This window comes from Leopardus geoffroyi, chromosome C3 (genome assembly GCF_018350155.1).
Source record: "Leopardus geoffroyi isolate Oge1 chromosome C3, O.geoffroyi_Oge1_pat1.0, whole genome shotgun sequence".
Lineage (NCBI taxonomy): Eukaryota > Metazoa > Chordata > Mammalia > Carnivora > Felidae > Leopardus > Leopardus geoffroyi.
Window position 1 is genome coordinate 30,047,762 of NC_059338.1, and position 14,572 is coordinate 30,062,333.

At 34.4% G+C, this 14,572-nt stretch overlaps 1 protein-coding gene across 1 annotated transcript in view; it reads left to right on the forward strand.

Annotated features, from left to right (window-relative positions):
* KIF14 (kinesin family member 14) overlaps nt 1–14,572 on the forward strand; it is a 56,920-nt gene that overhangs the window by 22,843 nt on the left and 19,505 nt on the right. Inside the window, exons 15-22 of the mRNA XM_045456570.1 lie at nt 521–623; nt 1,653–1,813; nt 3,820–3,967; nt 4,510–4,662; nt 6,322–6,445; nt 9,106–9,199; nt 9,786–9,918; nt 11,275–11,375. Coding sequence (XP_045312526.1) covers nt 521–623; nt 1,653–1,813; nt 3,820–3,967; nt 4,510–4,662; nt 6,322–6,445; nt 9,106–9,199; nt 9,786–9,918; nt 11,275–11,375 — 1,017 coding nt within the window. The remainder of the gene's footprint in view (nt 1–520; nt 624–1,652; nt 1,814–3,819; nt 3,968–4,509; nt 4,663–6,321; nt 6,446–9,105; nt 9,200–9,785; nt 9,919–11,274; nt 11,376–14,572) is intronic.

A 14,572-nucleotide genomic window follows, 5' to 3' on the forward strand; every position in this document is an offset into this window, starting at 1 on the left:
GGGTCCAGTTAATTAGATTTAAGGAGTCTAATCTAAGCATCTAAGTGCTTCCATGCTTTTCCTTCTGTATTACCCTACTTTTCATGAGAAGAGAATGTTTGTTTTCCTATGCATCTTTAGAACTCCTACATAAAACCAGAAATTAAAAAATAAAACACTTAAAACTGTTTCATTCATAGGTCACTATTGTCAATCTTCTAATGTTTTTTCCTTGAATTTATTTCATTTTATTTTGGGGGAGAGGATTGGTATTTTTTAAAAGTAGTTGTTATCAAAATATATACAGTGAACATCCTTCCTACCACTGGTGGACAGAATTTCTAAATAAGCCAGGCTTTTTTTTCACCAAAAGTTCAAAATATAGTTGGAGGAAAATAAAAGAATTTTAAGTTTTTTTAGTCAGAAATTGATATGAGCCTTAACACCAAAGGAATAGCCCAAGCAGGATGATTTCATATTGCCCATTTCTTACTTTTTCATCTGTCTTGTAATTATAACAATGTGCTTCTTATCTTAACAGTATTATAAACAATTCTGATGGGATAGTGAGTATCATCCCAGTCGGAGAGGCAAAGACATATATAAATGGAAAACATATTTTGGAATCCACAGTATTACATCATGTAAGTTAGCTGGTGCTAAAAATATAACAAATTGTTTCACTTTGGGTAAGTTTTTTAATTCATGTGAATCCCAGTTTTCTCCTAAGATAAGGTAATGAACTAGATTAAGGATTTTTTAGTTCTAAAATTATCTTTTCTATTAATTTACTAATTGCCTTTGTGTAAAGACACAGGTTGTATCACTGTAAACCCGTACCTGAAGAGCTGACCACTGATAACATCATTATATGTCCAGTAAAGAGCTGGGCTTTGGAATTAGGCCAGACAAGGTTGAAGCCCTGGTCATTTGCTAGGTGATCTTTGAAAAAAATTATTTAACTAGGGTGATTATATATCACCCAAAGCGGGACACTTTTGAGAGCATTTTCTTTTCTTTTCTTTTTTTTTAATGTTTATTTATTTATTTTTGAGAGAGAGAAAGCATAGGCCGGGGAGGGGCAGAGAGAGAAGTAGACACAGAATCTGAAGCAGGCTTCAGGCCCTGAGCTGTTAGCACAGATCCCGATGCAGGGCTTGAACCCACAGACCATGAGATTATGACCTGACCTCAACTGACTGAGCCACCCAGGTACCCCGAGAACATTTTCAATAATTACAGTGGGAGAACAGGCATAAACCAGTGTGTTGCAGACAAAGCAAGACCTTTGGTCACTTCATATATATCCTACTTTTCGGGGTAGGGGAGGCTTAAATGAAATAATGTATAGTTCTTAACACAGTGTTTGCAAATTGTAAGCTCAGCGAGTGCTTATTGTTAATTAAGTTCTGTGCTCTTTAGCTTCCTCATTCCTAAAGTTGAAATAACAGTAGTGTCTCATTGGGTTGTTGTGAGACATAAATGAGATAATGTATATGTAAGTTGTTTAACACAGTGATTGGCATATAGAAAATATTTAATGTTAGTTGCTATGATTTTTATTTTTATTATTACCATATTAGATTATATTGAATTGTTGAGATTAATGATTTGTCCCATGTAAGTTTGTGGTTCAAACTCACCTCAAGTAGTAAATTTTTTGTGTGCTTTAGGGTGATCGGGTGATTCTTGGTGGAGATCATTATTTTAGATTTAATCATCCAGTAGAAGTCCAGAAAGGAAAAAGGCCATCTGGTAGAGATACTCTTATAAGTGAGGGTCCAAAAGACTTTGAATTTGCAAAAAATGAGTTGCTCATGGCACAGAGATCACAGTAAGTATTATTGTTAATAAGAAATAGTAAGAATATGAGAGCAGTCTACAAGAGAGAGTTAATCCTATTGTGTGTCTCCAGTATTAATTCTTTGGGTGTTAGTTTCTGGTGATATGATCTTTCTCTTGGCACATTCATTCATTTAACAGCATTTATTGAGCAGATGTTATGTATCTGTCACCATACTAGGAAATACAAAACATAGCTGAAAGTTAACTACTCCCCTGGAGGAATTTATCATCTCATGGTCTGAGACATAGTTGTGATAGAGTTCCATGACAGAGTCCTACACTGTGTGCAGTTTATGGAGTGAGGGGTACTCCTGGCCCCAACCAGGAATCAGCAAAGTTTTCTAGGTGATAAGAAGACATCCAATGGAATGGAGTCCCAAGAGACTGTTAGAAGTTAGCCAGCAGAACAGGGAGAGTGTAACCTTTTTTTTCTTTGCCCCATTTTTAGTTCCTGCAATATTGTAGGATTTCTAATTTTAGCAGTATCCTAGTAAACTAATTGGTGAAGTATACGTAAATAAAATACTATGGAGTTTGGACTTTATCTTAAAGAATATGGAGTCATTAAAGAATTTTAAGCAGACAAGAGACAGACATGATCAGAAATCACGTTTTTAGAGCTCACCATGAGCCAAGTCTGGAGAATGGATTAGAGTCAGAGTGAGTGTAGATTGCAAATGCAGTTCAGAGATTGTCGAAGTCAGAGAAGTACAGTGTGGTGGGATCTGAGAGAGAGTATCAAGGAGGAAGAATCAACCAGGCTTGATGAACAAAGAAGATGAAAAGAGGAGGAATCAGAATGACTGTTATGGACTGGGCTAATCCTACTTTATCTTTTTTTTTTAAATTTTTTTTACATTTATTTATTATTGAGAGAGAGACCCAGAGCATGAGCAGAGGAGAGGTAGAGAGAGGGGAAGACACAGAATCTGAAGTAGGCTCCTGGTTCTGAGCTGTCAGCACAGAGCCCGATGCAGGGCTCAAACTCATGAACTGTGAGATCATGACCTGAGCCAAAGTCAGTCGCCCAACCAACTGAGCCACCCAAGCATCCCCCTACTTTGTTTATCTTTTAAAAGTCTGAACTTGCTTTTGCTCTTTTTAAAAAAAATTATGGTACAATATATGTAACATAAAATTTACTACTTTAATCATTTTAAAATGTACATTTCAATGGTATTAAGTATGTTTGCAATGTGTACAACCATCAAACTATTCATCACCCCCAAATGAAACTGTACCATTAAACTGACTCTCCATTCTCCCTCTGGCCCCCCTCCTGCCCTGGGCCCTGGTCACTGCTAGCCTCCTTTCTTTTGCTATTCTTTTTTCCAGTAAAATTGGGAATGGAAATTTCTATACAGTACTTGCTAAAGCGTTGATTTTATTGGGAAGAAAGAAACTTTTAGTTTTCTGTATTTCTTGATGCTTTTTCCCTTACATATTGAAAGATGACAATGCTAATTTAATGTTTTGACTTATCAAAATGTCAAATTATTATAGATGGTTGAAAACATATTATACTATCTATTTTATCAGCTCTCATATTATTTTTAGTTATTTCAATTTTTTCCTAATCTATGACTTAAACGTGAATTAAAAGTTACTGATATTTGAAATAAAATTTTTGTAGTAACCATTATTAAACATAAAATTTTATGTTTATTGTAATGTTAGCTATAAGATTTACTGCAGTGTTCACTATGACATCATATTTTTATATGACTTATTTTCTTTAAGATTAGAAAAATATATTTACTTAAATATCAGGTATCTGCTCTAGTAACCAAATTAGAAATAAGCAAATTTTTATCCTTTTATATTGTGTGGTGTAAACAATTCTAAGAGCAGTAAAAGTTTAAGAATACTGTTGGTTGAGTATCGGAAAATTTTGAGTTTAAAATTTTTGTTTAGTGGAAACATTTTAAATTGATTAAGAACTATGGTATATAGAGGATTCTTAATATATTCTGTGAATATCTTGCTACTTTGTAGACTTGAAGCAGAAATAAAAGAGGCACAATTGAGAGCGAAGGAAGAAATGATACAAGGAATCCAAATTGCAAAAGAAATGGCTCGGCAAGAGCTTTCCTCTCAAAAAGCTGCATATGAAAACAAAATAAAAGCATTGGAAGCAGAACTGGTAAAAGGCAGAACTGGTTTTCTCTTTCTCTGCGGGTGCACCCCAAGTAACGTATTGGCTGTAAAATTGATTGTATCCCTAGATATCAAAGATTAGAGATAAAACCACAGTGGGTCCTAGCTTTCTTTAATTTTACTTTAGAAAGCAAGTTAGCAGTAGACAAATGGCTGCTGGAAGACGAAGAAAAATCGAAAAGCTTCTGTTCTTTTTTACGAGAAGGCCCTTCTTGCCTGAAAGCTTACATCTTGGTGATGCTCACAGCTCTGCTCTCACATCATCACACAAATATTTCAAAAGGGACATCTTGCATTCCCACAACCCATTTTAGAGGAGAATGCTCTACAAGGTTTGACTTGTGATACTTATTCTAAGTTAGATTAGTCAGGCTGAATTAGGTAGAGGAACTACAGGGCACCTTTCTATTGGTGAGTGGATTTCTTACACACTGATTAAAGAAATGGACTCTTGTACACTTTTATATTATTTTTGGAAAAATGCTGTGTATTTTTGCCCTAGTTATTTTTTATTATTGTTCTTTAAAGAAAGAAGAGTCTCAAAGGAAGAAAATGCAGGAAATAAATAACCAAAAGGCTAATGACAAAATCGAGGAATTAGAAAAGGCAAAACAGCGTCTTGAACAAGAAATATATGTCAACAAAAAGCGATTAGAAATGGAGACTTTGGCTGCAAAACAGGTAATTTCATTTTGTAGGTACTTGGCTGTATTCTGAGCAACAGTTGGATTTTTTTTTTTTTTTTTTTTTTTTAAGAACTTAAGGGACCTGAGAGGAGATGGCTGAATCTGGGTCTCCAGATGAGAAGGGCTCTTCTTTTTGTTTTGATTAAGATCACTTTATACATATATGTATAAAATTTTATACATTTTATACATATGTACATTTTATACATTATATATATACATTTTATATATAAATATATACATTTCATATATATATATGTATGTGTGTGTGTGTGTGTGTGTGTATATATATATATATATATACATATATATATATATATATATATATGAATGAAGGGCTTTTCTTGCCTGAAAGCTTACATCCTGGTAATGCTCACAGCTCTGCTCTCACATCATCACACAAATACTTCAAAAGGGACAGAGCTCTTATTTCTAGCTGGTTCTATTACCGTTTTTTTTTTTCCTTGTTATGCTTCCACAACTATCCTGTGATCAGTCATGCCAAATAAGGTAAGTGAATGAAATAGTGCTAGGGCACAATATGTGGAAGGAAGAAAGGCACAGCTCTAATACTGGGTCACATTCTAATGTCAGAATGAAGCTTTCTCCATCTGTGAAAAGAGTGGCCAGCAGCCTCCTTGCCTGAGTGACTCTTGAGAGAACTCACAGTAGGGTGTTTGTTATCCCAGTTGTATGAACTCAATCACTGAAACTTTTGTCATCTCAGTGAGGACAGAGGCATCTTCCAGGCGCTGACTCACATTAATCAAGTTCACAAGACTGAAGCATAAAACCAGAATGTCAGTATTTTAATATCTTCAATTACCTTTTAATCAACCTTTGGCTATTCTTTCTTCTTACATTAGTGGTTCTTAAAGTATGGTCTCTAGACCAGCTACATCAGCATTACTGTTCGAAATGCAGTCTGAGTCCCCACTCCAGAAACTACTAAATCAGAAACTCTGGAAGCAGGGCCCAGAATCCATTCTAACAAGTCTTGCATGGAATTCTGACAAATACTAAAGTTTGAGAAGTGCTGTTTTTATCTCTGCTTTGATTCCTTGTATCTTAACCTCAAAGTTTTATCCTCAAGTGGCAATTTTATTTTTCTTTTTTCCAAGTTTTGTGGCAAGAGTATGGGTAGAAGAAAATACCTCTAGTAACCCCGAAGTTCTGATACAATAATATAGTGATGGTACATTACCCTAGGACACAAAGTGCCTAGTGAATCACTTGAGAGTCTTAAAAGAAAAAAAAAGCTGTTTAAATCTTGAAAACAGTAATTATTAATGGGCTATTTGTATCAAATGAGGTTTTCTTGGTGTCTTTTAAATGTAAGTCTATTTAGTCAACAAATGAACTCTTTTGAGCAAGTTTTTTCTCTTTTTTTTTCCTGAAGGTTTTTTTTTTTTACTTCCTATCAATGGGAAGAACAAGATTAATTTATGTCATCAGAAATTCCTAATGATTTTGTTATGGGGCAAATTTCATAAAGATATTTTATAAATCACTTTTTAAAAACATTTTTTGCTTAATAAAATATACAAAACTTGTATGAAAATGAGGTTTAATTATACTGTGTTACCATTATCAATTATAATTTCTCTTTTTATATATTCTCATGTGTGGGTCTATGTGAATGAATACCAATTAGGCTTTAGAAGACCACAGCATCCGCCATGCAAGAATTCTGGAAGCTTTAGAAACTGAGAAGCAAAAAATTGCTAAAGAAGTACAAATCCTACAGCAAAATCAGAGTAATAGGGATAAAACTTTAAGTGAGTATATGATGATTTTAGCAGGCATTTTCAAGTTTTTTATGTTATTTCATATAATTACTAAAAAGTTACTTGCCTTTGTATATTACAAATGGTTTATTCTAGATGTTGCTGACCTTTTGGATCTAAATAAATAAGTTTGTAGGCATGATTGTTTTAGAATATTCATATTTTAGAATATTTATTTACAAAGGCAAATAGTAAACAAAATTTCAAGTGTTATTTTAATGTGTAAGATGTTTTTATTTTTTTTAGGGGCGCCTGGGTGGCGCAGTCGGTTAAGCGTCCGACTTCAGCCAGGTCACGATCTCGCGGTCCGTGAGTTCGAGCCCCGCGTCAGGCTCTGGGCTGATGGCTCAGAGCCTGGAGCCTGTTTCCGATTCTGTGTCTCCCTCTCTCTCTGCCCCTCCCCCGTTCATGCTCTGTCTCTCTCTGTCCCCAAAAAAATAAATAAACGTTGAAAAAAAAATTTTTTAAAAAGATGTTTTTATTTTTTTTAAATGCTTATTTATTTATTTTGAGAGAGAGAGAGTGAAAGCAGAAAAGGGGCAGAAAGAGAGGGAGAGAGTCCCAAGCAGGCTCTGTACTATCAGTACAGAGCCTGACGTGGGGCTAGATCCCACAAAACATGAATTCATGACCTGAGCCAAAATCAAGAGTCAGACGCTTAACTGACTGAGCCACCCAGGTGCCCCATGTAACGTGTTTTTAAATACAATCTCTTTTTCTGGGACACCTGAGTGGCTTAGTTGGTTAAGTGTCTGACTTCAGCTCAGGTCATGATCTCATGGTTCATGAGTTCCAGCCCCACATCAGGCTCTGTGCTGACAGCTCAGAGCCCGGAACCTGCTTCACATTCTGTGTCTCCCTCTCTCTCTGCCCTGCCTCACTCGTGTTCTCTTTCTCTCTCAAAAATAAATAAACATTAAAAAAATAATCTTTTTCTAATTTTTAGTTCTTATATTTAAATGGAACCTAATCATTGGGTAGTTCATCTTCTTTTTCACTCGGATGTTATTTTTCATGTATACCTCTACACTGCTGTATAGAACACGCATGTTTTTAATGTAAATGTTTTTCATTATGGAAAATTTTCAACAAACTATAAAAGTAGAGCAATTACTACAACAGATCTTATATCCCTATCATGCAACTTTAGCAATTACCAACATGTTCAGTCTTGTTTTGGTTATACTCAGTCCCCCGGCCTCCTTGGACTGCTTTGAAGCAAGTCTAAGACATTCTACCATTTGATCTATAAACACTTCACTGTGTATCTCTGAATTAGATGAGGACTCTCTTTTCTCTCTTTCGCTGTCACTCTTTAACCACAACCATGATATTATTATCAAACCTAAAAAATTAATAATAATTTCTTACACTCATCAGATTTCTAGTCTACATTCAAATTTCCTGGATTATATCATAATTTTTTTTTATATCTTGTTTGTTTGAATCAGGATACAAGTGTGATCCACATATTGTGTTTGGTGGATATGCCTTTTAAGTCTCTTTTATTTATTTATTTTTATTTTATTTATTTATTTTTTAAGTAGGCTCTACGCCAACATGGGGCTTGAACTCACCACCCTGAAATTAAGAGTCACATGTTCTACTGACTGAGCCAGCCAAGTGTCCCTTTTTAAGTCTCTTTTAATCTGTAAATTTGCTCTTCTTTTTTTCCTCTTTCCCCTTGTAATTTGTTTGTTGAAAAAATCAGGTTATTTATCCTGTAGTTTCCCACATTCTGGATTTTGCTGTTGTATCTCCATGGTGTTGCCTAACAGGTTCCTCTGCCCCTAGATTCCCCATAAAGTAGTTGTTATTTCTGCAGGCCTGTCAGACTCAGATTCAGTTTTTTAGCAGAATATTTGGTAGTTGTATTGTATACTTTCTATAACTTCTATTTTTAAACACATTTAAAACTATTATATAATATAACTGTTGTTATATCTGTTGCAAGAGGTTAAAAAAATACACTCACTAATAAATCTTTTTATTCCTCTTAGGGCCTAAAAACAGTGCCTTGCAATGAATACTTGATTTTTTTTACCATGTGAATAATGAGTTTTATCCTTTCAAAAACAAGTGTTCTAATGGAATATTGGTTATAAGTTTGAGTAAAACAGAAAATATTTATGATAAAATCTGAAATTTAACTTAGGAAAGTGGAATTGTGGCCTAAGTTATTTCCCTTTTTTGTTTTGATGTCCTGAAACATGTTTGTTTGTTTTAATTTTCAGGCAAACTAAAAAAAAGATTGTAGTTCTATATAAGTAAGGCTGTAGTATACTTTACCTAAAATTTTAAACAAATTAGAAGTTAGGAAAGAAATGAGAAAAACAAATCTTTAAAGATAGAAGAAAAAGCATTGTCTTTGGCATTTCCTCTCTTACAAAATCTTTTCTGTATCAACTTTCTGTGTCACCTTCAGCACCTTTTTTCTGTATGTCCACAGGTGAAAGACCTCATTTTCTATGAAGAGTATTTTATTTCAGGCTTGAGGAAAAGTTACTCACATATTGCCCTTACTTTCTGCAATAAATAGTTAAAGCCATTTATTTGAAATCAATATATTTTTTTCAGGAGTTGGTCTGCCTAATGATAGAAGTTAGGGCTCATATGTGTATTTTGAATCTTCTCTTTGTGCTTTCTACTAGTTCAGCCAAATTGGAGCTCTATGAAACTCTCAATGATGATTCAGGAAGCGAATGCCATCAGCAACAAATTTAAAAAATATTATGTTTTTGGCAGGTGAGCAATTATCTTAATTGTACAGTAATTCTTTGTTTTAAACTAACTGACCCTCATATGATTGCTTTCTAAATTTAGTTTCCATAAAGGTACAGTATCTGTAGTGCCTGCCTAGAACAGTATCAGAATCCCTAACAACACTCGCAGATACCCCTTTCCGGACTCACTCTGGAGTAAAAGACTTTCGACAATTGCCATACTGTACTAAGTATGCTTATAAAATAAATATTTATTTTAAGCATTTTTAAGTATATTTAAGTATACAATAAAATATACTTATTTTATAAACAATAATTTTAGATGTTTTAGAAATTTACTAATTTTCTTTTGAGTTACAAACTTATTAATATTACAAGTTTGGAAAGAAATATATGTGATTAGAATTTGATTTTTAAAATTTTTATATAAGAAGTTATTCTTATATATACTAGACATGAGTTTTACTTTAATAAAAATGTTAACAGTGGAGAGAGATATTTAATCAGTGGACTGCATTTTCATGGAAGTTATTCTAATTCAGAAAACCCTTAGTATAAATGTGTATGTATGTTTTAGGGTAAGCAGTTTTCTTTGGTTTTTCTTTCAGACATGATGTATCAGATAAAGGAAGTAGTTTGGACACTTCTGTGCGGGTTCGTAACTTACAACTAGGGATCTCAACTTTCTGGAGTCTGGAAAAATTTGAATCTAAGCTGGCAGCAATGAAAGAACTTTATGAGGTTTGGAATATTATTAAAATCTCTATAAACTTTTTGAAATAAAAAATATGTAAGTGACATGTTCTTAGTAAAGAAAATTGGTAAATAAAGGAAAAGGCAATATACATTACCCAAACCAACCGGTATTACCAATTATGTATGTTTACTTTACTTTTGCCTATAGATGGGCTTCTATTGATTTGTTTTAATATAGTTATGAATGTAGGGGCGCCTGGGTGGCTCAGTCTGTTAAGTGTCTGACTTCAGCTCAGGTCATGGTCTCACGATTCGTGAGTTTGGTCCCTGCATCTGACTCTGCACTGACAGTGTGGAGCCTGCTTAGAATTCTCTCTCCCTCTCTTTCTGTGCACCTCCCCAGCTCATTCTCTCTCTCTCTCTCTCTCTCTCTCTCTCTCTTTCTCCCTCTCTCTCTCTCTCTTTCTCTCAAAAAAATAAAAATAAAAAATATTTAAAAACTAATATGCGCAGATATATTTTTAGTTCTATTAATATAACAAACAATTAGAAACACCAAAAAGCACAGCAATGGGGAAATACAAATTTAATTATGTAAAATGTATATTATAGGCATTGAAGATCATTACAAATGATACAAAGTGTTTTATGTGTATGAAATTTCTTCTTCCCTTAAGTTTAAATGTAAAAGTTTGAAAACACACAATTATAACTGTGTGTGAACAGATTAATAGAATATACAAAATTAATATAATTAATGTAATAATTTCCAAATTTTCTGCAATGAATGTGGATTGCTTGTGTAATTAGAGCAACAAAAAAACTGTATTGAAGTCATTTGATCATTCTTGCTTTGACAGGTGCATTAAAGTATGGTTTGTGAGTTACCTTCATTATCTTCCTACTTTCAGCTGTTCAGATATTCTTTGATTATTTTTTTCTATATAATTATACTATTTCTGAATCAAGCTCTATATGTATAGTATTTTTTGAGAACTTTAATTAATATTACTTTAAATACTTAAAATTCAGGTTATCAGGATTAATATATTTAACCAGGGAGTGATTGAATTTTAATGTTGTCATATTATTTTCCTTCTGAGGATTTATCTTTCCTGTTCTTACTATGTCTTCTAAATCCCAAGTTTATTTTTTTGAATCATTTAATGGTTTCTGTTTCTTTTATTAGTAGAGCTCTTTTAATACAATTTCTAGCATCATGTGCTTGATTTTTTGTTTTATCAGGAATGTGATATTTTTAGACTTCTATCGGGTATCCTATGCATTTGCTAATTTTTAAAATTTGAAATGTAACAAACTTAAACTTTTTTTTTTCTCTTAGTAGCTAAACATTTTTTAACCCGACTTAGTAGAAACCATATATATATATATTTTTTTTAGAGTAATAGTAATAACAAAAGTGAAGATATCTTTTGTGATCCTGAAGATGAATGGGAACCTGACATTATAAATGCACCAGTTTCTTCCCTTTCTAGAAGGAGGTAAAGACATTTTTATTTTTTTGTTCTGGGTACACATATATATCATTTCCTTATTTTATTTTTTTTTTAATTATTTTTTTTTTTTTTCAACGTTTATTTATTTTTGGGACAGAGAGAGACAGAGCATGAACGGGGGAGGGGCAGAGAGAGAGGGAGACACAGAATCGGAAACAGGCTCCAGGCTCTGAGCCATCAGCCCAGAGCCCGACGCGGGGCTCGAACTCACGGACCGCGAGATCGTGACCTGGCTGAAGCCGGACGCTTAGCCGACTGCGCCACCCAGGCGCCCCTCATTTCCTTATTTTAAAAGAACTATCTATTGTCATAATGAATATGTCTGTGCAGGAAACCCAGTAACATAAGAGAAATAGTATGTTACTGATCAAATTACAGCACTTGGGGCATTAAGTTGTTTATCAGTCAGTTAGAATAGGAACAAAAATGGTTGGCATTTCACCAGTGAGTCTTAAGAGTGACATAAGACATAAATAACATAACTTTTTTTTAAGTCATATTTATGACTTAAGACATAAGAAACTAAATCTAATTTCCTATAAAAATGAATAGTGTTTATTACTTTTAAATTACCCTTTTTCAAGAACTTGGCATATTCTATGATATGTTATTATAAGTTATAGAACTTTAAATGCTGTCAAGTTAGTATGAACACCACAGAAGAATAAATCATGGTGATAGAGAACTTCTGTATATGACAAAGGCTGCTTATTAACTAAAAATATAAAAGACTTCCACGGTGAATAGATGCTTTTTGAGAAAAAACTAGCTCTGTTTAGACCTCAGATACTTAGATTACAGAGGGCAAAATGGTATAATAGAAAGGCCTTGGTCTTGGAACCAATTTAGCTGCTTAGTTTGGTTTTTAAACAAAGACTTCTTTTTAAATAAATACTTCTTAGTTTGTTTTTAAACAAGACTACTATCTGCTATGTCTTGAGGATATAAAGATGAATAAAAAATACTCTGTCCTCAAAGACCAGGCACTGAGGAAACTAGAGGAACAGTTGATAAAGACCCGAAATTAAACCAGGCAGAAGGACTGGAGAGGAAAGCCTGGTTTTATACGTATTCAGGAGGAAGAATCAGCAAGAACTTGGCTGGCTGTGGGCTTGAGGGTGATAAAAGGCTCCAGAATGAATCCTGGTCTAACTGGGGCGACTGGTGAGGGGAAGATGGTATTCCCTGAAATGGAGGTTCAGATCAGTTTATTTTTGACCCTGATGAGTTTGAGATTCCAGGGAGCATCCAAGTGTATATTCAGGTCAAGAACTTTGAAGGAGGGATTTGGGAATTTTCAGGATATAAGGGTCAATGGCATTCATCCATCCAACAGAAGCATCATCATTATCAAGAACATTTATTGAATGCTTGCTAAGTATTATCTCATGTCGTTCTTACAACAAATCTATGAGGTTAGTGCTGTCCTTACCTGCCTTTTACAGATGAAAAGGCCAAAGATTTAAAGAGGGTAAGTAACTTGTCCAAACTCATAGAGCTAATAAGGGAAGAATGGGCACTCAAATCCAGGTTTGAGTGATTCCAGAGATCCTGACTTCCTTGACTGCCATTGCCGGATAGCCCCTCCTTTGCATATGAAAGGACAGAATCTTTCTGGTTAAGTAATTTTTTTTTTCCACTTCATCACTGTCAGCTGCAGCTCAGAATCCGTTTGGGTTTCCAGACCTTTTCAGGCCTTTCTTGTTTTGGACTCATTTTAAACTCGTAAAATTTCAGAGAGATGTAATTGCTTTATAGGGATTCTTCCCCCTGTACTTTTGTCCTATTTGCTGTGTGCCAGCTCCTAAGCTGCAGTAAGAAATAGCCAAGATCTAATAGTCGATACGTGTTACCTTATATGTTATATACACAACAGCTGTGTATTTCAAGCTGAAAGAAATACAGACCTTGTCCTTTAAACAGATTCTGAATTCCTTGAGCATAGGGAACACATCTGTATCCCCTACAATGTAGTATAATAAGAAAGTCACAGGCTCGTGTCACAGTCCTGGGTTCTAATTTTTTGTATTAAGTTTTTAATATTAATTCCAGTATAGTTTACAGTATTATGCTAGTTTCAGGTATAGTGATTTATGCAGAGTGTGGCCATGGGCAAGTGACATTACATCTTAAGGCTTCAGTGTTCTCGTCTACCAAATGGAGAGTAATACGTATCTATTCTACAGAGCTTATCACTGAGTTTAAGTGAGGTCATATATAAAAACAATTGCTTCTCCTGCTACTTCTATGACCACCATGGGGCTGATGATGATGATGATGTGAAGTAGTTATAAGGATTAAGAGATAAAGTATGTAGGGGTGCCTGGGTGGCTCAGTCGGTTAAGCGTCTGACTTCAGCTCAGGTCATGGTCTCGGCAGTTTGTGCATTCGAGCCTCATGTCAGGCTCTGTGCTGACAGCTCAGAGACTGGAGCCTGCTTCGTGTTCTGTGTCTCCTTCTCTCTCTGCCCCTCCCATGCTCATGCTCTGTCTCTCTCTGTCTCTCAATAAGAAATCAATGTTAAAAAAAAAATAAAAAAATAAAAAAGAGATAAAGTATGTAAAACTCCCACTGCAGTGGATGGGTGTTGAATAAATGGCAGCTCTTATTATTATTGGGTGCTTAATATGTATTAAGTAAAATTAAATCTTGGAATTCAGAGATGATCTGAGATCTGATTTCCGATCTAATACCAATAAACAGATAGTGATATCTTTAGGTGATTTATCTGGAGGACTTCAAAACAGAGTTGGGCTCTCCAAAATGAGCTAAAGATGGCCTGTGGGGGAAATTGAGCGGATGGGCTTGGGGTACTTACACTAACCTGGAGTAACATAAGCCTCCCAAAAATTCAAACCAGAAGTACAAATTCCTGAGGGGGGGAATTATAAATCCTTTTAGATTTTATAATTACTGGTTTCTTATTATCTTTTATTATAAACAGATACAGACTTAGAATTGTGGATCACAATATGATCATTAATAATTAATGGACATCGGTGGGTGACAGGACGTGTGAAATAGATGAAGGGGATGAACACTTAGCATGATGAGCACTGAGTAACGTACAGAAGTGTGGAGTCACTGTATTGTGCACCTGAAACTGATAGAATGCTGGATGTTAACTAGACTGGAATTTTAAATTAATTAAAAATAAATAAATCATGAACATCAAAATTTTA